A 26,349-nucleotide genomic window follows, 5' to 3' on the forward strand; every position below is an offset into this window, starting at 1 on the left:
CTAATCAGAAGCATACTAGTGGATGTTTCTCTACCTGAACAATGAGTCTACACAACAGACCAACAAGATCTAACTGCTGCTGAAGGTAGCAAGACTTTCTATTTGCATCACGGAACTGTTTGTTTTTTATGTACACAAAACGTGCACTGCCTAGACTGCTCTATTCCCACATACATTTTAAAAATGTTTTGTGAATACATCCCATAGTGCCTAGGTTGAAGAAATACATGTGTCCATCAAGTACAGCCCCACAAATCATCTACAAGACTGGGCATCGCAGTCTTAGCTGTGGATGCCCTTCAAAGGTAAGAAAGCATCCTAGCCTTTTTCTAAATGCAAGTATAGAATTCACTGTAACCACTGCTGCTGTGAAGAAACCCTTTTTATACAGGTGGCAAGATCTCCTTTCCTCCATATGTAGAACATGTCCTTTTTGTCCTTTGTACAGACCTAGAGATAAAAAGCTAATTTTCCAAGCTTTCATATTCCCCTTGAAGGTATTTATACATGTTAATTATGTAACCTCAAGTCCTCATTTTACCAAGCAAGATAAGCCCAATTTGTCTGACCAATCTTGGTGAGACATTCCACCTCTCTGATTAGGTTCCCTGTAGTGTGTTGTCCAAAACTTTGTCCTATACTTAAAATGCGATCTCACAAGTTATTTGTACAGAGGAATGAGTATTCTGGCATGTCATTATTTTATTTTGCATTTTATGCATCCCACAATTGTATTTGCTTTAGCTGTTGCAGCTTGGTGTTGAATATGGTTGCTTAAATTGTTATCAACCAGTATTGTAAATTCCTTTTCAAATTCTAATGTTCCCCAGCTGTTTGCCATTTATTTTAAGGTGCATTTATTAACATTAAATTGAATCTGCCATACCCATATATTTTGGGCAGTGGTTTGGGCCCCTGTGGTTGGACGTGTTGTAGATTATTTATGGAAAGGTATTGGATTGGACACTGCATGCCAATCTAAAACAGATTAGGAAAGGTTGGTATCAGTTAGGCTCAGAGCATGTCAAAAAGGAGAATTAGGATTATGTGATAGGATCGGATAGGGTTAGTTTTATGGTTAAGGTTAAGGGTCAGGAAGGAGAAATATCTGGGATTGAATTTAGAATTCTGTGCGTCTACATCATTGCTCATCAGTGGTAAGCCATAACGTCTGCTGAAGAACCTGCATTTGTTCAGTTTTCCTGTCTTCGAACTTGCTAAGTATCAGCTGGCTTCATTAGTCTCACACAGATTCCACACCTGCTCCTTGTTAGTCAGTCTTTCAGCTAATTTTAACACCTTTCTGTTTGATAGAAGTTATGATATTATTGTAGTCTTCCTTCTGATAGCTCTGTGTTCCTGGCTACCCATTACTGACTAGTCAACTGTCTTTCACGTGGCCCGTACTTCAGTTGCCGTTCTACATGCCTGTCCCAGTTTGTTCCAATTGCCTCCTGTTTTTGTTACCAAAGCCTGTTGAAAACCAAAGATCAGTCTGTCACCTGCCTCAATCACTTGCCTGTCCACAACCAACGCTCTAGACACTAAAAATAAGTGTTTAGCTCTTTCCTTTCAAAATAAATCAACTAAGAAAACAGTTCAGCACATTGTTCTTCTCCTCTGCATGCCCCCCAAGAATTTAATAAAAAGACATTTTGGTTAGTATTGACGAAAAACATAAAAAACTTGTGGTGTGGTATGCAGAATTTAGTATCTATCAAACATGTTTCAAGAAAGGACAGCTGATAAACTGAGGACAGGATCACTGATATCCAAGATTCAATTATGCACAAGGGAAGTCTGGCCCATTTAGCCCAATTCCACAGATGAGCTACTGTAGCACAGATTGCTTAAACAAGTAATGCTTGACATAAGAGAACAGCTCACTGCATAGAGGTGCCTACAATGAACATGTGAGCACCAGTGCTGAGACATAGAACAATGATAGAAGATGGCTTGCTCCGATGAATCATGATTTCTTTGGCCTCCATGTTTCCCAGATGTTAATTCAATTAAGAATGTTTGGTGTGTGCTGGGAAAACATATACGATCCATCAAGGTCCCACCTTGTACCTCAGAGGACTTAAATTACTGTATCTGATGCTAAGGTCTTAGTGCCAAATACCGTAAAACAGAACACCATGGTCTTGTGGAGTTCATGCCACACTGGGTCAAGGCTGATCTGAGGACACAACGATAACCTACATAATATTATGCAGGCGGTTTTAAATCTTTGGTTAAACCTTTGGTTTATCAGTGTATATGTATTTGTATGCTTATATCACTCATTTAGATGTTTAAATATTTAGACAATACAAATTCATTGTCTCTCAGTAATGACAAAATTATGTTATTGAGCTTGTTTGCAGTGGCATAACTATAGCAACTGTTATTCCTGCGACCATAGGGGGAGGAGGCATACTGGGACCCATCAACCTGTAGACTGGACCGGCTTAAGAGGGCCCACGTACCTGAAAATTACAAAAACAAGTTGGCTGGCAAGTATGTATAGCCAGAGCAGGCTGCAATCTACTACTACTGTCACCAGCCAATAGGAGCCTCCGAGTGCTTTGACTCTATGACAGAGAATATAGGGGCGTCATGTAAGATGGAGTAAAGAGGCTCACTGCAATCACAGACCCAGCAACTTAATAGTGGTCTGCAGCTGCTAGAGATGGCCACAAACAATTCTTCATCCTTGTATTATCACTTGGCCATTGCATTTAGCCATGGAGTCGTGGGGAGGGGGTTGACAGGATAAGAGGGTAAAAAAGTTCTAAAGATGGAAGGGCAGATGTATAAGGGGTTGCAAAGTTTGAAATGGGAGGCAGCGGCATAAGAGGACACAGAGTTTTAAAGGGAAGGTGCAAAGGAGATACAGAGGAGGCACTACGGGGGAAACAGAGGAAGCACTTTAGGGGGCGAAGAGGAGGTACTTACTACCTTGCTGTCCATATGATGTGAAAATAAGTCTATGCACTCTCCTCCCTACAAAATCTTAGATAACACTGTTTATTTATGACTGACCTGATAACATCACTACAGAGCTGTAAAATAATGACAGCAAACCCCTTTCCTCCTCCCAGGGAATTCAATGGCAGAGTTAATTAGTAAAAACGTTTAAAACACACATTCCAGGGGAAGACAGATGTAACAATTGAGTATGATATACAGTTGTGTTCAAAATTATTCAATGCTGTAAAGGGTTTTAGGGAATTTAGTGTACATTTGTAATTGTGTTCAGAATGAAATATTACAAGGACTTTTTAAAGAACCAAATGCAACTAAAATGACATCAATTGTTTTTGTAATACAGTATTAAATGTTTTTTTTGTGATTTCTTCATTGACAAAATTATTCAACCCCTAAGGGCCCTTTTCCACTAGCGCGTTTGCGCTAGCTGAATCGCAAAACCGCAAACCACTAGCGATTTTACAATCGCTACGGTTTGCTTTTTAACATAGGAATCGCGGTAGGTCATTTCCACTACCGCGATTCGTTTTTTACTTGATCGCGATCGCGCCGTGGAGCGACTTTTGCCGCGATTTTGCTATGCAGTGCATAGCATAGCAAAATCGTGGCCGCAAACGGCGGGAAAACGGCGGAATTGCAATTCAGCAATCGCTAGCGTTCAGCGCGAACGCTAGCGACTGCTAGTGGAAAAGGGCCCTTAAAGACTACCACTCTTAAGAACAGAGGTTTATTCTAGTGTTTTAGATCAGGTATTGAAAACACCTGTGGATGTTAACAAGCAGCAATCAAGCATAATAAGCACCAATTAGGCAGATTTAAAAAGACTGTGATACTCAGCTCTTTCAAGACATTTACTGGTGTGTTTACAAACATGGTGAAGTTAAGAGAATGGTCCAGGAAGACAAGAGAAGAGATGATTTCTCTTCACAGGAAGGGCAATGGCTATAAGAAGATTGCAAAGATGTTAAACACACCAAGAGTCACCATAGGAGGCATCATTTGCAAATTCAAGGCAAAGGGCACTGTTGAAACGCTACCTGGTCGTGGCAGAAAGAAGATGCTGACTTCGACTGCTGTGCGCTACCTGAAGTGCAAAGTGGAGAAAAGTCCCAGTGTGACTGCTGAGAAACTGAAAAAAGATGTCAGATGCGGGTACTGAAGTTTCAGCTCAGACAATTAGGCGCACACTGCGTAATGAAGGCCTCCATGCCAGAACTCCCAGGCGCATCCTCTTGCTGTCTCCAAAGAATAAGAAGAGTCGACTGCAGTATGCCAAAAGTCATGTGGACAAACCACAAAAGTTTTGGGATAGTGTTCTGTGGACTGATGAAACAAAATTAGAACTGTTTGGGCCCATGGATCAACGCTATGTTTGGAGGAGGAAGAACAAGGCCTATGAAGAAAAGAACACCTTGCCTACTGTGAAGCATGGCGGGGGGTCAATCATGCTTTGGGGCTGTTTTGCTTCTGCAGGTACAGGCAAGCTTCAGCGTGTGCAGGGAACCATGAATTATCTTCTGTACCAGGAGATATTGGATAAAAATGTGATGCAGTCCGTCACAAACCTGAGGCTTGGGAGACGTTGGACCTTTCAACAGGACAATGATCCCAAGCATACCTCCAAGTCCACTAGAACATGGTTGCAGACTAAAAAGGCTTGAACATTTTGGAGTGGCCATCACAGTCACCAGACTTAAATCCGATTGAGAACCTCTGATGGGACTTAAAGAAAGCAGTTGCAGCGCGCAAGCCTAAGAATGTGACTGAACTGGAGGCTTTTGCCCATGAAGAATGGGCTAAGATACCCGTAGATCGCTGCAAGACACTTGTGTCAAGCTATGCTTCACGTTTAAAAGCTGTTATAACTGGAAAAGGATGTTGTACTAAGAATTAATGTCACTTGGGGGTTGAATAAAACTGATAATGATGTGAGCAAAGAAAAGACATGTGTAGTTATTTTATTATAAATGTTATGTTATATTTGTTTGACTTATAAATGCCTATTTAATTTAATTGTAAACAAGATGACTGAAATGATCAAAATCAATGTCAAACTGGCCAAAACACTCAATTTCAGTGGGGGTTGAATAATTTTGAACACAACTGTACAATGTGTTACTAATACATTATCAAAACAAATGAACTGTTTAAATAAACAGGAGGGATAGACAAATAAAATGTGTGGGTTTAATGTACAATAGAACTGTTTACATTTAAAGGATACCAGAGGTAACATGTGACATGATGAGCTAGACATGTGTATGTAGCACACAAATAACTATGCTGTGTTCCCTTTTTTCTTTCTCTGCCTGAAAGAGTTAAATATCAGGTATATAAGTGGCTGACTCAGTCCTAACTCAGACAGGAAGTGACTACAGTGTGACCCTCTTAAAGTGGTGCAAAAGGGGGGGGGGGGGTGCAGCCTAAGTTTTTCACGAGTGACCAGTGATTTCCAGTTACAGCCCTACTTGACATTTTTAAACATTCCACATAATAAATAAGAGATATTATATAATGGTGGCTTTTGTTGACTTATGTTTGCACCTCTGCCACATTTTAGTTTCATATCATTTTTCTGCATCTGATATTCTTGTTTGTTTATGGTCATTTGTGTAGCGCTTGCCCATTAATCCCATCTAATCCTCAAGGCCTGTGCAGAAAATCAATGCCCAATGGGGATTGAAAAACGATCCCTCGAGCAGAGCCGAGGCTGTAATAGCGAGCAATGAGTTATGTTCTATTCAGGAGGGGGCAGAGCAGTGGGGGAGTGACATCACCCTGTGGGCGGGGTAAGAAAGGAGAACAATGCTCTTGGCTATCGCTTGGCCGAAGCGATCTGCAGGGACAGATAGCTGATTGAGCAGTCAGGAGGGGTCATTGGCTGCCGTACACATGCTGGATTCTCAGCAGAAGTGTCTGTCTAAGTCTGCGTCATCTAAAGTGTGTACGGAGCTTTGGTTTAATTTGTAGACATTCATACACATATGATCAACACAGCTCAGATACTTATCTTCCTCTTTTGCTGATTGAAGTTGTCTATGATCACACCAATGAAAAGATTCAAAGTGAAGAAGGAGCCAAAAATGATGAATGCAACAAAATACAGGTACATAAACTTATTTGTTTCATATATTGGTTGTTGTTCAACCTAGAAGACAAAAAAGGAAAAAAAACAGGGAGAATTGGTATATAAAAGAACATATTCTATAAAATACATCACAACATAAGGATGGTATGACAACTGAATACAAAACATGAACTGGGTCCTATATAGCCGTACGAATAAGCAATGAACTGAAATGTACTGTTCCTACCACATATTACTTTTCATAATAAATGTCATTTGGAGTATGAAACACAACAGAAAAGAGCTACAGTATTACATTAAAACTACAAATGACCTTTTAAAGTCATGTAGATGTTTGAAGCATATGGAAGAAATTTAGTGTGCTTCATGTAAACAGACTGGCTTCGAACAGGTTCATCAGAATCAGATAACTTTTGGTTCAGTTAAAGTGGCAAAACACTGGTTCACAGGACAGTCAGGGGACTTATGGTTCCAAGTTAACCCTTTAGCAGCCATTTTTTTTAGAGGCTTGCAAGTGCTCCAGGCCAATTTTTTTAGCACTTTTTTTTTTTTTTGTTACATTTGCTTGCTACTAAATAGTACTGCTGTAATGTGTATTTATGGTCACTTGTCACTAGGGGGCAGTGTGGGACAATAAAAGATGACTTCTGTTTTCAGTTTCTGTATTTAGCAGGGAGAGATCAAAGCATTCCAAAAATTTACAGCACAAGGAGTTCTGCTGACTGAGGTCAAAAGCAGTGCACTCATCTCAAACGCGATAACTAATGAGTTTTAAAATTCCTGATTAAAATTACAACCAACCACTGTAGTGAGTGAAGAATATTTGAGTTGATTCAAAAAGCCTTCCTCTTGCATTATTTTGCCTTACTTATTTTTCATCTCAGCTATGAGTAGAGCGAATGCATGAGATAAACCGATATGGTGAGCTAATATATGAGAACACATAATGGGGCACATGCACAAAAGTCTAGTAAAGTTGCCATATGCAGTGAGTGCATGGGAATTTTACCAACACTTAAAGCCAATGGGTACTGATTTAAAAAAAAACAAAAAGTAAGATACTCACCTAAGGAGAGGGAAGGCTCGGTCCTAATGAGCCTTCCCTCTCCTCTCCCGGTGCCCGGTGGATCCTCCGTTCAAATCCCCCGCCGTGGGGGACTTCGGAAGTCTTCGGGAGCACTCGGGGCTCCCAAAGACGGGCCGCTCCATACTGCGCACGCGCATCATAGACTCGCGCGAGTGCGTCATAGAGGGCGCTCGGGCATGCGCAGTACAGTGTGGCCCGTCTTCGGGAACCCGAGTGCTCCCAAAGACTTCCGAAACCTCCTTTCGGCGGCGGAAGTGGCAGTATTTGACCGAACTGGTCGAATACTGCTACGGGGGGAACCTGAGCGGGACCGGGCACCGGGAGAGGAGAGGGAAGTCTCATTAGGACCGAGCCTTCCCTCTCCTTAGGTGAGTATCTGACTTTTTTATTTTTAAAAGGGTACCCATTAACTTTAAGGCCGGTACACATGCTAAACTAAAGTCAGCTGAGGTGGCTGATAACGACCGCCTCTGCTGATAATCTGGTGTGTATACCAAAGCACCTAACAGCCGCCCAGGCAGCAATCCGCCAGGCGGACCAATTTGGCTGAAAGACAGCCAATAGCTTTCTTCTACCCGCTCACCGCATCCACCAAGTGATGTCACACCTGCACCACTCTGTTGCCCCCCCCCCCCCCCCTTCTCCCACATTGAAACAGACCATGGAGTCCAATTTCTAGCGAAAAATCATTTCAGTGATCAGAAATTCTGATCGGATTGGTTAAAAATAATCTCAGTTGATGGGCACAATCGATTATGAACGGTTATTTAAAAAAAATCGTTCGACTGGATTTTTGTCACACCAAAATTTGGATTTTCTTGATTGGTTGTGATAGGAAGCAAAGATTGGTTCGTTGATGGTGTAGTGAATGATTTTTCTTCCGATCAGAATTTCTGATTGTTTGAACGATTTTTCGCTAGAAATTGGACCATTAGTGACCACATTCAAAGTTACTTAGCAATGTCGTCCAAAGAAGAGGCCTCAAACCCCGTTGGGTGACATCTACCTTGTGTCAGTATGGGCCTTTACAGTGACAAGGTAGCGCAAGATGTGCAATTAGCAATACCTCAGTTTCAGACTGGTAATGTCACAGGATCACATACTTTTGCTATACACAAATATGTAATTTTGGATAATTTTCTTCAAACTGTTAAGGAACGAAGCTAAGATTTTAGACGAATTTTGTTTCGCTTTTTATACACAACTTACAAATTTAAACTGTTGCTGCAGTTCTAGCCACAAAGAGTTCACCTCTCTACATACGAATCAGGTGATGACTCTATGCTGGGTAAGCAACTCCCAATTAGCTGGCAGCAAGAAACCATACAAGCTAGTTAGCCAGACAGGTGTTTTTAATAGTTTATTGCCAAACATACAGACATGCAATGCACAAAACTCTGTGCATTGCTAATTAATACCATTTTACTATCATAAACCCTCCTGGCGGTCAATTAAAACCGCCAAGGGGCAGCGCAGCACTATTTTTTTTTTAATTTTTTTTAAAATCATGTAGCTAGCCTAGCGCTAGCTACATGACAGCCGCTGTGCAGCGGCATCCCCCCACCCTCTTCGATCGACCTTCGGCGATCAAGCCCGTCCGGAAATCCCGTTCTGAACGGGATTTCCATTAGGGCTTCCCCCGTCACCATGGCGGTCATCGACGTTGTGACGTCAAAGGGAGTCTCGATCCACCCCTCAGCGCTGCCTGGCACTGATTGGCCAGGCAGCGCATGGGGCCTGGGGGGGGGGGGGGTGCGGCGGGTAGCGGCAAATCGGCGCGGTGGCGATCAGGCTGTACGCGCAGCTAGCAAAGTGCTAGCTGCGTGTACCAAAAAAAATTATGCAAATCGGCCAAGCAGGGCCTGAGAAATCCTCCTGCGCGGCATAGCCCGAGTTTCTCCTATGGTATTATCACTTATAGAAGCTAGTGAAAATCTGACAGAGATCACTTATAGAATCACTTATCACTTATAGAAGCTAGTGAAAATCTGACAGATCTCTCAGATTTTGGACTGGTCGATCTCCTCATTTTCAGGTTTTCTATATTCACAAAGGCACTTAGTGAAAGGGAGTTGCTCAGTGCAAATGCCAAAAGTAGGGGGGCAGCATCTTTTTACATCTTTATATTCCAGGGACTGCTTTTGTAAATAATAAAGGTATTGCTAAGAATCTCCCATGAGGAGATGGACTAGTCCAAAACCTGTCAGATGTTTCAGCTTTTAACTGCCCATCGTAAGTGACAAAAACATAGGAAAACAGTCATCTATAGTGCATTTTACTAAAGGTGAAATGAACATTTTATATGTATGTATTTAAAATCTTAGAATTTTTCGTGATAGTGCTCCTTTAAGGTTTAAATCAGCTGAAGTTTAGAAAAATCACAACAATAAAACAATAGAACAAATAGACATGGTAAACAGGTATTACTTTACCGTAAAAGCAATTTAATAGTGGGGCTATGGATTATTACAGATGCCTGTAGTGTCTGTTTATTACTTTCTGTCATATATAAATATGCCAAAACTATCCCGAGAACCTCGAGGTCCTCACTGTTTTTGTTGAATTATTTGTGCATCACTAGTCACTATGAGATGCATACCATTAATTAATCCTTCGTTAAATGTAAGCAGTTCTTTCATAACAATGCTCTCATTGAAACCCCCAGCCCACATTATATCATCTGGAAATAAGATGAGGCTAATAAAAAGCATGTGTCAATCAGAGAAACTGAAGCACTCAATGGGGAGAGCCCACTAGTGGTGCTCAGCAGAGCTCGAATATTCGAGTAGCTCGAATATTCGAGCTCTTTTTCAGCTATTCGAGCTCGGTATTCGAGCTCCGAATAGCTGTAGCTATTCGAATGGGCTATTCGAGAACACTCGAATAGCCCATTCACTATTCGAGCTATTCGAGCAAACCGGCGCTATTCGAGCTCGGTACCGAGCTCGAATAGCGTCATAGCCCAGATTGATGTGCTTAGAGCCAATCAGAGGGCTCCCAGGCCCTCTGACGGCAGCCAATCACAGAGGGGGACCCTGGCCAGCCCCTACCCTATAAATAGCGGCCGCCATGTTCGGGTTTTCCATGCTTGCCTGAGACTTGTACAGAGAGAGATCTGCTCCTTTGTGCTTTGGCTTAGCAAGTGCTCTATTGTGTTCATTTACCTAGCGTTTTTGCTCACCTACACCTGCCATATACACCTGTATTGTTGTTATTTAGATAGACATTGTATTTTAGTTAGTAGCTTGTGTGTTACATTAGAGACAGGCAGCTGCTGCAAGCTTACAGGTTTAGGCCTCAGGGGGGCCTTGCCTCTGTGGGCAGCTGTCCTCTGTTTATTTCTCTCATCATCTATACCAGTATTTCTGCTGTCCTTTACTAATAGTATTGTAGTTATACTGTACTAGGAGTAGGACACTCACTGACTGTCACTGTTTATAGGCTACTAGCTAGCTCCTGCGTGTGTGCACTCACTCACTGTCTGTGTGTACACACACTCTATTTCCTTCTGATTACTGATTGATTATTGTTAGTTGTACTTACTTACTACTTACTCTTACTGTACCCGTAGGGACACTCACTGTCACTGTTCATATAGGCTACTAGCTCCTGCGTGTGCGCACTCACTGTCTGAGTGTACACACACAACACACACTCTATTTCCTTCTGATCGCTGATTGATTATTGTAATTAGTTAGTTCTACTTACTGTTACTACTTACTCTTACTGTACTAGGAGTCTAGGACACTCAGTCACTGTGTTCATAGGCTACTAGCTCCTGCGTGCGTGCACTCACTGTCTGAGTGTACACACACCCACACTCCATTTCCTTCTGATCGCTGATTGATTATTGTTATTAGTTAGTTCTACTTACTGTTACTACTTACTTACTCTTACTGTACTAGGAGTCTAGGACACTCAGTCACTGTGTCCATAGGCTACTAGCTCCTGCGTGCGTGCACTCACTGTCTGAGTGTACACACACCACCCACACTCCATTTCCTTCTGATCGCTGATTGATTATTGTTATTAGTTAGTTCTACTACTTACTGTTACTACTTACTGTACTAGGAGTCTAGGACACTCAGTCACTGTGTCCATAGGCTACTAGCTCCTGCGTGCGTGCACTCACTGTCTGAGTGTACACACACCACCCACACTCCATTTCCTTCTGATCGCTGATTGATTATTGTTATTAGTTAGTTCTACTACTTACTGTTACTACTTACTTACTCTTACTGTACTAGGAGTCTAGGACACCCAGTCACTGTGTCCATAGGCTACTAGCTCCTGCGTGCGTGCACTCACTGTCTGAGTGTACACACACCACCCACACTCCATTTCCTTCTGATCGCTGATTGATTATTGTTATTAGTTAGTTCTACTTACTGTTACTACTTACTTACTCTTACTGTACTAGGAGTCTAGGACACTCAGTCACTGTGTCCATAGGCTACTAGCTCCTGCGTGCGTGCACTCACTGTCTGAGTGTACACACACCACCCACACTCCATTTCCTTCTGATCGCTGATTGATTATTGTTATTAGTTAGTTCTACTACTTACTGTTACTACTTACTGTACTAGGAGTCTAGGACACTCAGTCACTGTGTCCATAGGCTACTAGCTCCTGCGTGCGTGCACTCACTGTCTGAGTGTACACACACCACCCACACTCCATTTCCTTCTGATCGCTGATTGATTATTGTTATTAGTTAGTTCTACTACTTACTGTTACTACTTACTGTACTAGGAGTCTAGGACACTCAGTCACTGTGTCCATAGGCTACTAGCTCCTGCGTGCGTGCACTCACTGTCTGAGTGTACACACACCACCCACACTCCATTTCCTTCTGATCGCTGATTGATTATTGTTATTAGTTAGTTCTACTACTTACTGTTACTACTTACTTACTCTTACTGTACTAGGAGTCTAGGACACCCAGTCACTGTGTCCATAGGCTACTAGCTCCTGCGTGCGTGCACTCACTGTCTGAGTGTACACACACCACCCACACTCCATTTCCTTCTGATCGCTGATTGATTATTGTTATTAGTTAGTTCTACTTACTGTTACTACTTACTTACTCTTACTGTACTAGGAGTCTAGGACACTCAGTCACTGTGTCCATAGGCTACTAGCTCCTGCGTGCGTGCACTCACTGTCTGAGTGTACACACACACCACCCACACTCCATTTCCTTCTGATCGCTGATTGATTATTGTTATTAGTTAGTTCTACTTACTGTTACTACTTACTTACTCTTACCGTACTAGGAGTCTAGGACACTCAGTCACTGTGTCCATAGGCTACTAGCTCCTGCGTGCGTGCACTCACTGTCTGAGTGTACACACACTAAATTTACTTGTGATTACTACTACTGATTATTGTAACTGCTAGTTGTACTTCCTGACTGTTAATACTTACTTACTGTACTAGGGGACACTCACTCAGTCACCTCACCAACCAACCCACTCCATTAAAGTACCCCACTTTTCACCCGCCCTTTTACAAAACTTTTGTCTATACGCCCAAAACATTGAAGATGTCTGGAAGTGGCAGCCAGCGCGGTTTGGGCAAGGGGAAGGGCAGCAAGGGAATCAGGAAGAGAGGGAGCAGCATTGTGGCAAGCCGCGGCCGCGGGCGCGCCACCATGCACAGTTCCGCAGCAGCAGCAGCAGCGTCAGTGGCTAACATTCCTCCCATAGCCACTGGCCGTGGACGCCTTGGGCGCCGCCCAGGAGGAGCATCTGCAACTCACGCTGCAGAGACACAGCAGCAGCAGCGTGTAGCACCTGCTCCCATTTTCCTCCAGCCGGGTCGGAAACGTCCCATTGAGGAAAAGGATGCAGACACTGTGGTGCAACTCATGACGGAGGATGAGCAGCCCGCCATCAGCTCTGCATCCGAGGCCTCCACCCTCACCACCACCACCCCTGTTCGCAGCAGCCGCCCAGCAGGGCCTGGGGAGGAGGCCAGTTCACCGTCAGTCGCCGACCTGTCACTCAGCACTCTTTTGACCCCAGGCATGATGAGTCAATTGAATGCTGTTGTTGGCGATTTGGAGGAGGAGATGCTGATGGGCACTTTGGGGGAGGAGGGATTGGACAGCAAGACTGTGGCGACAGTCAAGCGTCCCATCCATGCATCAGCAGAGGAGTTTGGGGGGTCATCATCAGAGCAGGACATGTTTCAGGAGGGGCATGATGATGATGACCCGGTGACAGACAGAGACTGGGTGCCAACACATCCAGAGGATGTCGTCCTCAGCAGCTCTGAGGAGGAGGAGGAGGATGCGGTTGTGGGCCTTGCAAGGAGGCGCATCATTGCAAGCATTGGCAGCGTCCCACAGCCTGCTGGTGTCTCAGGCTCAGCAGCAGCAGCAGCAGCATCAGCCAGTACCACCACCAGCCGCACCCAAGACCCCCCCCCCCCCCCCAACCACCACAGGGAAACAGGCAGCAGCGCTTCCATGCCGTAGGGGGATGTTTTTGTCACCAATCTGGCGGTTTTTCACCATGCCCACAGTGTACAGCAAGTACGCCACTTGCAACCACTGTCAGCGGAAGTTGAGCAGAGGTGCAGACCCCTTGAAGTTCAGCACCAGCTCGCTGATCAACCACCTTTCTGCGAAACACTTCCACCAGCATGAGGAGTTCCAGAGGCTGAAGGCATCTGGTGCTGGCAGTGGCACCAATCCCATCACTGCACAGCCTTCAGCAGCAGCAGCAGCAACAGCAGCCACCCGCCCTCCTGCTCCTCCAGCAGCACCAGCAGGAGTGCGGAAACGCCCTGCTCCTCCCCCCTCTGCAACTCCTGCCGCCGACACTGAGGCCTGTTCTGGCAGCCAGTCCTCAGTGGCCTCCTCTGCTCCGTCTGCTGATTCCCGTGCCAGCAAAAAGGCACGCCAGAGCCTTTTGAGCGAGTCCTTCCAGGGGGTGGTTAGGGCTCTGCCTCCCAGCAGCCGTCGCGTGCGGCAGCTGAACGGCTTGCTGGCACGGGCCATGTGCTCCCAACTCCTGCCGTACACGCTCGTGCAGGAGGGGAGCGACATGCGGGCGCTGCTTGCTTGTGCAGCCCCAGACTGGCAGCTCCCCAGCAGACACTTCTTCGCCCGCAAGGCCATTCCTGCACTGCACCGCTTTGTGATGGCCAATGTGGAGCGAGGGCTGGAGCACGCGGTTGGTGAAAGGGTCCACGTCACCATGGACTCCTGGAGCAGCCGCTTCGGGACAGGCCGCTACCTGTCCTTCACTGTCCACTGGGTCAGCTTGGTGGAAGGGGGTGAGGATGGGAGAGCAGCAGCGGGCACAGCAGCAGCAGCAACACAGTGGGTGGTGCCACCCCGCAGGGTCAGGGGAACTGCAGCGGGTTCCTCCGATCCTCTGCCATCCTCCGCCACACCTGGCCAAACCCCCCGCCTCAGCAGCAGTGTGAAGGCCCGCCACTGCCAAGCGCTGCTGCACTTGGTCAGCCTTGGCAAGACCAAGCTGACGGCAGCCCACGTGTTGGCCAAACTCCAGGAGCAGGAGCGGATTTGGCTGACCCCCAGAGGCCTCAGAGTCGGAGAGGTGGTGTCCGACAATGGGGCCAATCTGGTTGCTGCCATAGACAGGGGAAACCTGACCCACATCCCCTGTCTTGCCCACGTGCTGAACCTGGTGGTGCAGAAGTTCCTGCGCACCTACCAGGGGATGGACGAGCTGCTGGAAACGGCAAGGAACGTTGTGCGTCACTTCCGGCGCTCGGCTGCAGCCTGTGCGAGCCTGGAAGACGTGCAAAAGGAGCTGGATCTGCCACGCCATCGGCTGATCATTGACGTTCCGACTCGCTGGAACTCCACCCTGGCGATGTTGGAGCGTCTGGTTGAACAGAAGCACGCTGTCAACCACTACCTTGCCCTGGCCACTGTTTCCGCAGCTCAGAGAAGGGACAAGACCAGCAACATCCCGTCCATCGTCCCCGATGATGACTGGAGGCACATGCAGCAGGTGTGCTTAGTGCTGGCTCCCTTCCTGCAGGCCACAAACATGGTGAGCAGGGACCATGCTATGGTCTGCGAGTGGGTGCCCCTGGTTTCTCTGCTGAACAGGGCACTCGATGCTTTGCTGGCACAGGGAGCGGCAGCCTTGGACCAGCAGGAGCGGCAAGCAGCTGCACAGTCCACCTCTGAGGGGGAGGAGGAGGAGGACTTGGTGGAGGTCCCTGACCTGGCTGCTGATGAGGGGGATCAGCGCAGTGCAGCTGAGTTGGTGCGGGGGTGGAGAGAGGATGAGGCAGCAGAGGAGGAGGATGAGGAGGACAGCACTGACGTCGATGTGCCAGCAGACGTGGCCCGCCTCTTCCCAATGGCAGCGCACATGCTGACGTGCCTGCGCAGGGACCCCAGGGTGATCCAGATGAAGCAGAGGGAGGACATCTGGATCAGCATGATGTTGGACCCACGCCTCAAGGGGAAGTTGAGCCAGTTCCTGCCGCCTGCAGGAGGAGACCCAGCGCAACAAATAAGGAGCTTGCAGCAGGCCCTTGTTGAGCGCTTGGAGGAAGCCTTCCCCCAGCCTTCCACCCCCACTGTCCAGCAGCCAGCACAGAGGCAGCAGCAGGTGCCTGCATCCAGCAGCAGCAAGCGCCCCACAGACCTGCTGTCTCTCAGCCACGAGCTCTACAGGACTGTAGAGGCTCCGGCAGCAGTGACTAGAGAGGAGATGCATGCAGCAGCATCCTCCTCCGGTCACAGCCAGCGCCTGACCCGCATGGTGGCTGACTACATGGGGTCCTACAGCGGGCTTGACAGCGATGCCCCTGTTGATCCCATGGAGTATTGGGTCAAGCGCATGGAGATCTGGAGCGAGCTGGCGCAGTACGCCCTGGAAGTGCTGTCCTGCCCCCCTTCCAGCGTGCTGTCCGAGCGCTGCTTCAGTGCAGCTGGTGGCGTGGTCACCGAGAAACGCTCACGTCTGTCTCACAAGTCTGTGGACAGACTGACGTTTCTCAAGATGAACCAGGCGTGGGTGGAAGGCGAGTTCCTGGCCCCTGTTGTCGGCGAGAGGGGGACATGAACTGGCTGCCGGAACTTAGTACCATCGTTAATGTGCCTTACCACCCTTTACCACCTCCTGGCTCCTGCTCACTAAGCCAGCCTGGTTCACTTTGACTATTACGTCGCCTGCAGCCACACATTTCACACCTACAGTGGGCTGCTGCTGTGTACTGCCCTTCTGCTGTCTGTCTGTGTTTCCCACTGCCAGGGTACACAGAATTACCTTCTGCTGCCACTCTGCCACCAGCTATTACGTCAAAACAATAGCTATATTGGTTGTAAAACCAAAACCAAAAAAAACCAATAAAAAAAAAAAAAGGTTTAATTTTTCTGAGGTGCCCGGGTTGAAAACTGTGTTGTCCCAGTTGTGTATTGGACACAATGTGGGCTGCACGACCGCTGTCTGGGACCTCCTGTTGTGTTTATTTACAGCCCTGGTATCACCGCTAGGTACCAGGGCTATTATGTCACGCTGCCTACCTGCTGCCACACTCACACTGCTCCTCCATTCCTCCTGCTGCTGCTGTCTGTCTGTGTTTCCCACTGCCAGGGTACACAGAATTACCGTCTGCTGCCACTCTGCCACCAGCTATTACGTCACAACAATAGCTGCTCACACTGCTCCTCCATTCCTCCTGCTGCTGCTGTCTGTCTGTGTTTCCCACTGCCAGGGTACACAGAATTACCTTCTGCTGCCACTCTGCCACCAGCTATTACGTCAAAACAATAGCTATATTGGTTGTAAAACCAAAACCAAAAAAAACCAATAAAAAAAAAAAAAGGTTTAATTTTTCTGAGGTGCCCGGGTTGAAAACTGTGTTGTCCCAGTTGTGTATTGGACACAATGTGGGCTGCACGACCGCTGTCTGGGACCTCCTGTTGTGTTTATTTACAGCCCTGGTATCACCGCTAGGTACCAGGGCTATTATGTCACGCTGCCTACCTGCTGCCACACTCACACTGCTCCTCCATTCCTCCTGCTGCTGCTGTCTGTCTGTGTTTCCCACTGCCAGGGTACACAGAATTACCGTCTGCTGCCACTCTGCCACCAGCTATTACGTCACAACAATAGCTGCTCACACTGCTCCTCCATTCCTCCTGCTGCTGCTGTCTGTCTGTGTTTCCCACTGCCAGGGTACACAGAATTACCTTCTGCTGCCACTCTGCCACCAGCTATTACGTCAAAACAATAGCTATATTGGTTGTAAAACCAAAACCAAAAAAAACCAATAAAAAAAAAAAAAGGTTTAATTTTTCTGAGGTGCCCGGGTTGAAAACTGTGTTGTCCCAGTTGTGTATTGGACACAATGTGGGCTGCACGACCGCTGTCTGGGACCTCCTGTTGTGTTTATTTACAGCCCTGGTATCACCGCTAGGTACCAGGGCTATTATGTCACGCTGCCTACCTGCTGCCACACTCACACTGCTCCTCCATTCCTCCTGCTGCTGCTGTCTGTCTGTGTTTCCCACTGCCAGGGTACACAGAATTACCGTCTGCTGCCACTCTGCCACCAGCTATTACGTCACAACAATAGCTGCTCACACTGCTCCTCCATTCCTCCTGCTGCTGCTGTCTGTCTGTGTTTCCCACTGCCAGGGTACACAGAATTACCTTCTGCTGCCACTCTGCCACCAGCTATTACGTCAAAACAATAGCTATATTGGTTGTAAAACCAAAACCAAAAAAAACCAATAAAAAAAAAAAAAGGTTTAATTTTTCTGAGGTGCCCGGGTTGAAAACTGTGTTGTCCCAGTTGTGTATTGGACACAATGTGGGCTGCACGACCGCTGTCTGGGACCTCCTGTTGTGTTTATTTACAGCCCTGGTATCACCGCTAGGTACCAGGGCTATTATGTCACGCTGCCTACCTGCTGCCACACTCACACTGCTCCTCCATTCCTCCTGCTGCTGCTGTCTGTCTGTGTTTCCCACTGCCAGGGTACACAGAATTACCGTCTGCTGCCACTCTGCCACCAGCTATTACGTCACAACAATAGCTGCTCACACTGCTCCTCCATTCCTCCTGCTGCTGCTGTCTGTCTGTGTTTCCCACTGCCAGGGTACACAGAATTACCTTCTGCTGCCACTCTGCCACCAGCTATTACGTCAAAACAATAGCTATATTGGTTGTAAAACCAAAACCAAAAAAAACCAATAAAAAAAAAAAAAGGTTTAATTTTTCTGAGGTGCCCGGGTTGAAAACTGTGTTGTCCCAGTTGTGTATTGGACACAATGTGGGCTGCACGACCGCTGTCTGGGACCTCCTGTTGTGTTTATTTACAGCCCTGGTATCACCGCTAGGTACCAGGGCTATTATGTCACGGCGAGCTGCCTGCCTCATTGACTGCCTGCTGCCACACACTCATCCTCCTCCTCCTGCTGCTGAATTTACCTCCTGCTGTCTTTGTGTTTCCACTGCCAGGGAGCACATACAATGGCGCTTCCAACATGCGTGCGCCCACCAGCTATTTGTTACGCTCAAAAATAGCTGCATTTCTTTAAAAAAAAATTTGAAAAGAGAAATACGTGAAGAAGAAGAAGAAGACGATATTGAAAAAGAAGGAGAAGGAGAAGATGAAGAAGAAGATGAAGAAGAAGATGAAGAAGAAGAAGATGAAGATGAAGAAGATGAAGATGAAGAAGAAGAAGAAGATGAAGAAGAAGAAGATGAAGAAGAAGATGAAGAAGATGAAGATGAAGAAGAAGAAGAAGATGATGAAGAAGATGAAGAAGAAGAAGAAGAAGATGAAGAAGAAGAAGATGAAGAAGAAGAAGATGAAGAAGAAGATGAAGAAGATGAAGAAGAAGATGAAGAAGATGAAGATGAAGAAGAAGAAGAAGATGATGAAGAAGATGAAGAAGAAGAAGAAGAAGATGAAGAAGATGAAGAAGAAGAAGAAGAAGATGAAGAAGAAGAAGAAGAAGATGAAGAAGATGAAGAAGATGAAGAAGATGAAGAAGAAGATGAAGATGAAGAAGATGAAGATGAAGAAGATGAAGATGAAGAAGATGAAGAAGATGAAGAAGAAGAAGAAGATGAAGAAGAAGAAGAAGAAGATGAAGAAGAAGATGAAGAAGATGAAGATGAAGAAGAAGAAGAAGATGATGAAGAAGAAGAAGAAGAAGAAGAAGAAGATCTAGAAGAAGATTAAGAAAGATAAAGAAGAAGAAGAACAAGTATATACAGTAACACTACACTACTGAACCAAATTAAGGACACAACTTCTCTTTCCACATTTTTTTTTAAAGGAACATCCCCACATAATCACTTGCTGTTGTTACTTGGAAAAAAAGATGTTTCTTGCATCATTCACCCTCAAAACAAGTGTTGGAAGCTATTTTGGGCCAATTCGAATAGTCAGCTCGAATAGTGAGCTCGAATACCGACTCGAATAGTGAGCTCGAAGTCCGAGGTCGAATCGAATAGTAAAAAATATTCGACTCGAATATTCGACTGACCTCGAATAATTTACTATTCGAATTCGACCAAATTCGAATTTTTAAAAGGGGTATTTGAGCACCACTGGAGCCCACTCACCACAGTGCTGAATAAAGACCACCAACAGAGAATGGAAGACAGACAACAACAGAGACTTAATTGCATTACAAATGTTTTACATCACCAACACATTTCTTGGTGCCACTAATGCTTGTAAGGAAAAAAAATGTAATTAAAAATTATAATCAGAATGTCAAATAAGTTCTTTGTTGCCAAAATGTCACTGCAATTGAAATATATTGGCTTTAATGAATACAGCTTCTCACATTTTAACACATCAAGACTACTTCAAAAAGGTTTAATAATACATTCTGATTGTTATTATGTTTATGTTATATATTAATGGGGGGGGGGGGGGCTTTTCCAGTTCAAGCATAAATATTTCCCTTCAACTCATTATCTGAAGCCAGCCGCGGAGGTCTGAGGGAACAGAATGTCAAGCAATGGGTTTCTGAAAACCACGGCTGTTTTTATATAGGACAGTCAAGGCTGAAATACAACTAAAGGTCCATACAAGGCCGTATATTCACACCTAGAGGGCGGGACACACCCACTGTAAATGCTACACACCTGATATGTGAGATGAGTTATGACTAAGGGCCCACTACTGCCCAATGCGCATGAGTTTTATGTTCGATGTCTTGATCTTGAATAAAGTTACCAAGTTACCCTGCAGTTTGGGGGGCTGTGCACGCGATGTTGCTGGGAGCAGGGGGGATTTGGCTGCAGGGGACGAGCCAATCCGTTCTAGTCCGCCGAGAATAAACACGGTTTTAGTTCAAAAACAGTGTTCATTCTGAAATAGAACTGCCACGCTTCCTCCGAATGCTGATTTCCGCTGCTTACCGCCGCCGATCGTTAGATTTATGAATGGGAACAAAGTTCCCATACATTAATCTCCCCGCAGGCCACCGTGCTCTCAGGCATCCATTGATGCCTGCGTCACTTCCCTAGTTACAATATATTAACATATTGCTTCCTATAGTGTACTTATTGTACGCTAATAGGGAGTGCTCAGCGGGGACATCTTGTGGTCAAATAGTAAAATTACACCTACTGACTTTAGGAAATACATTTTTTTTTAATATGTATGTCAAGCGGGTGTATTATTATTAAACTATGGGCTAAAATTTGTAATGGATGTAAAACTGAAAAAATGCACCTTTATTTACAAATAAAATATTGGCCCCAACTCACTAAGCTTATCTCCTGTCTTTAATAACGTTTCTATAGTTATCACCATGGTGACGATGCATGTAGTATTCAGGAAACATTTTACCTCAGGCAAACCTAAAGTTAACTCTTCTGTCTTTAAGTTAATTCTTCAATCCTTAAAATAACTCCAGAATTCAAAAGTTAAAGACTGGCTGTTAATTAACTGCGTGTGAAAATAACTACATAGGAGGTAACTTGACTACAGAGGAGGTAACTTAACTACAACTGAGGTAACTTAAGGAATGAAGAGATAAGATAACTCTCTCACTGGGTGGTGGTAAGTTTCTCTTGCTTTATTATTTCCAGCATGATCTTAAGGAATTGAGGCCATTGTCACCATACATTATACTATTATACTAGGGATATAATTTTAACGTTTAAATAACTGGGACAAATGACCAAATAAAATGTGTGGATTTTAATTACAGTAGCATTAATTATTTTAAAACTATAATGGCTGAAAACTGAGAAATAACGATTTTTTTCAATTTTTTTCTTATTATTCACATTATAATGCATTTAGAATAAAATAATTCTCAGTATAATGAACCACCCAAAGAAGGCCTAATTGGTAGCGGAAAAAACAAGGTATAAATCATTTCGTTCTGATAAGTAGTGATAAAGTTATTAGGGAATAAAAGGAAGGAGCGCTGAAATTTTAAAATTCCTCTTGTCCATACGTTGAAAAATACCCGCGGTCTGAAATGGTTAAACATGCTCTACAAAGTCACAGTAAACATTACTTACACCTGGACGGGAATCCACTGCTGCGTACATGATATCCATCCACCCTTTAAACGTTGCCTGCAGAAAAACAAAGCACTCAGTGACTTGCAAAACACTTCTCGCTAACACTACATGAACATGGTGAGAGGAGTACATCTTGTTTATGAACTTAGAATGTGCATATTTTTCGCGGCACAGCGATGAGTGGCGCCAGCATATTTGACATGAGATCTGGCCCTACGCAGGGAATCGCATCACAATAGAACTTTTACGTTAGCTTAGCATGTCATATTTGGTTTAAAATGGTGGGTAGGCTTTTCTCAAAAGCCATTTGCACAAAGCCTCCTATTCTGTTTTCAAGAGGAAACAGCTGTGTCCCCCACCAGGGAGAGGCACAGAACAATGAGGAAATAAAACACGCTGTCATAGTGCCAGTGAAGTATCACCATGTCTGCACATTACATATTGCACTAATTAGCACTGTTTCTGTGTGTATGTAAATAATGCATCGCTAGGGTGCTATGTCATTGCTGGCAGTGCTGGGACTCTGGCTCCAATAACCCTGCCATGAAATTATCAGGCCGTCATCCACATCAGCACTCCTACATCACATCCAACTGAGTGGGTTATCAAAACAAACTCCACGTAAAAGACCAATAGGCTACGTTTCTACTGTAGCGTGAAATTTTCGTGTCCCAAAAATTCTTATAAGATTTTTCTGATTGGTGAAAATTCGCTTGTAAATTTGTAGGCGTTATTATGTGAATTTTTGTACGTGCATTAGTCAAATATAACATAATCTGCCTAGTAATAGCTTAGTCATGACTGCTGACAACTTCCTGTAACCATAGATTTAATGCAAAGCTTTGCGCAAATAACGCCAACATTTGCATTGCTATGCATTGCCTATGCAAAGCATTGTACGCAAATTATATGTGATGTCCGAGAAATAATGCAGGACTTCAGATTTTTTTCACGCGTACCAACGCGTATGAAAATTTGCATTGAATGGAAACAGCCCCATACACTACCGCTAGTTGTCAAATCAATGCAAATTTTGAGAGAAAAATCTGACACAAAACGCACAAGTGGAAACCTCGCATTACCATACAGCAACTGAAAGTAAACCTGAAGCGTTTTTTAAATAAAAAACAAAACAAAACAGATACCTACCTAAGGAGAGGGAAGGCTCTGGGTCCTATATAGCCTTCCTGTTCCTCACCTGGTCCCCTTGTCCCAGCACTGTTTCCCCTGTTAGCAGTCTCTGACCGTTGGGTCAGATACTGCTTTCTTCCACGATGGGTTTCAGAAGACTTTGGGATCTTTAGTGTCTTTGAAAAACAAAAGTTTGCTTTATTAAAACAGAAAGAATTTGCGATAATTCAGGTTGGAGTGAGCTTGAGATGTCTCCCAGTGCATCACTGCTGAATATATGCAAATTAACCATTGTTGCCCTTAGAAGCTAAACACACCTCCAGAACCGCTGGAATGCAATGATGTGTCATCTTGTTAATTTGTACAGATAATCCAACATGCATACAGACTTTGTAAAGACTTCTGAAGCTCCTCATGGCGGGAGATTTGAGCAGGGGAAACAGCGCTGGAACAAGGGCACCAGGAGAGGAACTGGAAGGCTCTATAAGATCCAGAGCCTTCCCCCTCCTTAGGTAAGTAATTTTTTTTTAAATTTAAAAACACTTCAAGTTTGCTTTTAAGGGAATCTGAAGTAAAAATAAATGTATGATATAATGAATTATATGTATACTACAACTAAGAAATAGAACATTAGAAGCAACAGAAAGAGCCTCATATTGTTTCCAGTACAGGAAGAGTTAAAAAACGTCAGTGGTTATCTATGCAAAAGAGCTTCTCTGAGCTCTCTGACCCAACTTGGGTCGGCTACAGTGCTGTTTTCTGGAGCACTTATACATCAAAGAAACAGGGAAAAACAGCTTTAGATAAGGTTTTACTGCATGGGAGTTCAAAGCATCATTAGGAACCAGAAGAAGAATCACACACCACTGTGGAGGTGCAGCAGGACCAGTAATAACGTCAATAGCAAATCCAGGAGGTCCGCACACTCATTTTGTACTCCAAGTCTGCTTTTATTCAATGAACATGACACAATTCCATTCCATAAGCCAAGGATTCGCTTTGGGGCCCTGAGGGGTCCCCTTTTTAAGGTAATAATACAGAATGGTGCGGACCTTCTGGATTTGCAAAGGATCATTAGCTCTGCTCTGTTTCATAGTTTAAAATATAGAGTGTTGTTTGTAAATGGAAATAGGACAGAATGATGCAATGTTATATATAAAAAAGGCTATATAACTGAAAATAAAAACATGGGACTCTTTTCTTTGCTACTAATGATCTATTAATTATCTGTACTACACATACAATTCATTATGTTTTTTTTGCTCTTCGGTGTCACTTTAAGACCGGTCAATAGAAGAGCTGTGTTAAAGGACCACTATGTAAAATATATACATTTAAAATTTATATTTTTCCCAGAGTAGAGTGCTCTATAAATAATTTTCTTTTCCTATGTTGCTGCACCTACAGAACGTAACAAAAAAGGTTATTTTCTTTTATTTCGGATTAGTCCATCTCCTCATGGAAGATTCTCAGCATTACCTTTATTCTGTAAAAAAGCACCCCCTGGAAAGGCTCTATAAAAATATGCCAGCCAGTTTCCCCACTTATATAAATAAATATATATGTGTATATATAGATATATATATATATATATTTATTTTTTTAATTGTATAATTATGTACGAGTTGTCCTTTAAGTAGAGAATTGACAAGTCTCCCCCCCCCCCCCCCAAAAAAAAAAGATTATATATATATATTATTGCAGGAGAAGGCAGGAACGCTACCACCGCCGCTGCTAGTCTCCAAGGGAGCAGGCACCATAGGTCTCAGTAAATACAGGTAGAAAAAATGATAGCCCGCTACACCAAGGTTGGGTGTAAAAAACTTTTTCTTTCTTTATTGAATCATCAGTAGACACACAAAAGGCTGACGCGTATCAGAGCTCTGAAAGGCTCCTTAATCATAGCCAACATACACAAATTCAGCACAGGTTTAAATAGTCGGGTGCCCGCCCACATTGAGCATGGCTATCCCTCTTAAAGTGACATATACATTAGTTACATTTAAAATGGCAGGACCAACATACAAAGATCAAAAGTTTAAAAACCAATGGTAAATTATTCCACATCAAGATAAATGAACAGCCTAGCAACAGACAAAGGTTTAACAAGCAATGTGGTATACAAAAATAGGATACTGGTAGGGAAAGAAAGAGGGAGAAAGAGGGGAGGGGAGAGGGAAACGGGGAGGGAGGGGGGGGGGGGGGGGAGAAGAGGAAGGAAGCAGGCAAAAAGAAACCCAGAGGGATTATGTTCTTATGTCATATGTCAAACTAACATCCATTTTAGAAATAAGACCCGCAGGGATACGTGTGCCCAGTTTCCACATCCATAGAGCCTCCCGTTTCAAGAGACATCTGTATAAGTCACCTCCTCTGGGTGAACGTGTGACCCTCTCTACCCCCTGAAAAGCAAAACTAGCCATATCCCTCCGATGTTCCCTCAAAAAATGTTTAGATACGCTAGAAACCTGGTTAACAAAAGCTTCATTCCTAATGCATCTGCCTGGTCCATTATAATGCTCTGAGATGCGTTGTCTCAGGGGGCGGGTAGTGCACCCCACATACTGCAGTCCACAAGCATCACAGGTGATCAGATAAACAACATTGCTAGAATTGCAATTAATGTATTGTTTCATTTCAAATCTCTCGCCCTTAGAAATCGAGAAAATATCTCGTGTCTGCCTGTGGACACGACAGTACCTGCAGGTGCTATATCCACATCTATATGAACCCTTGCAGGTCAACCAAGTAGGAACCGGCCTGGGAGAGCTAGAAAAAAGGCTTGGAGAGAGACGGGTCCCCATAGTGGGGGCACGCCGTACAGAAAAAGCACATCCTTCACCCAGTATCTTGCGGAGTTTGGGGTCCGAATGCAGGACCGGCAAATACTTCTTCACAATGTTGACAATTTTATTGTATTCTAAACTATAAGGAGTAGAAAAAGTCAGACTCCTTCTTTGCTCAGTCCTGCTTCTGGTACCGGCTCTCAGCAGATCCTGGCGTTTCTTGCGCAATATCTGCTGTCTGGCTTTACTAATTAATTGATCACTATATCCCCGCTCCCGAAGCCTTTCCTCCACCACATCCAACTCCTGCCCCAAAGCACTAGGATCAGAACAGTTACGAGCTATTCTCAACATCTCACCATAAGGGATTGCCCTCAGCATATGGCTAGGATGGCAACTTGTTGCAAGCAAAAGTGAGTTGCCGGAACATGCCTTCCTGTAGGTCTTCGTGACGATCCTGCCCGATGTCTGAGACCCACTCAGAGTAAGATCAAGATAATATATCCGAGTGGGATCACAACACATGGTGAAAGACACTTTAAGAGGGATAGCCATGCTCAATGTGGGCGGGCACCCGACTATTTAAACCTGTGCTGAATTTGTGTATGTTGGCTATGATTAAGGAGCCTTTCAGAGCTCCGATACGCGTCAGCCTTTTGTGTGTCTACTGATGATTCAATAAAAAAAGAAAAAGTTTTTTACACCCACCTTTGGTGTAGTGGGCTATCATTTTTTCTACCTATATATATTATTGATAGGAGGAAAAACCTCTATTCAAG

General features: G+C 44.5%; 1 protein-coding gene across 1 annotated transcript in view; it reads right to left on the bottom strand.

The window, feature by feature from the left end:
- The window catches only part of LOC137518281 (sodium channel protein type 5 subunit alpha-like), a 455,983-nt gene that overhangs the window by 23,799 nt on the left and 405,835 nt on the right, over window positions 1-26,349 (bottom strand). The window contains exons 22-23 of the mRNA XM_068235926.1: window positions 21,651-21,707; window positions 5,984-6,121 (exon numbers count right to left, since the gene is read on the bottom strand). Coding sequence (XP_068092027.1) covers window positions 5,984-6,121; window positions 21,651-21,707 — 195 coding nt within the window. The remainder of the gene's footprint in view (window positions 1-5,983; window positions 6,122-21,650; window positions 21,708-26,349) is intronic.

This window comes from Hyperolius riggenbachi, chromosome 5 (assembly GCF_040937935.1).
Source record: "Hyperolius riggenbachi isolate aHypRig1 chromosome 5, aHypRig1.pri, whole genome shotgun sequence".
Lineage (NCBI taxonomy): Eukaryota > Metazoa > Chordata > Amphibia > Anura > Hyperoliidae > Hyperolius > Hyperolius riggenbachi.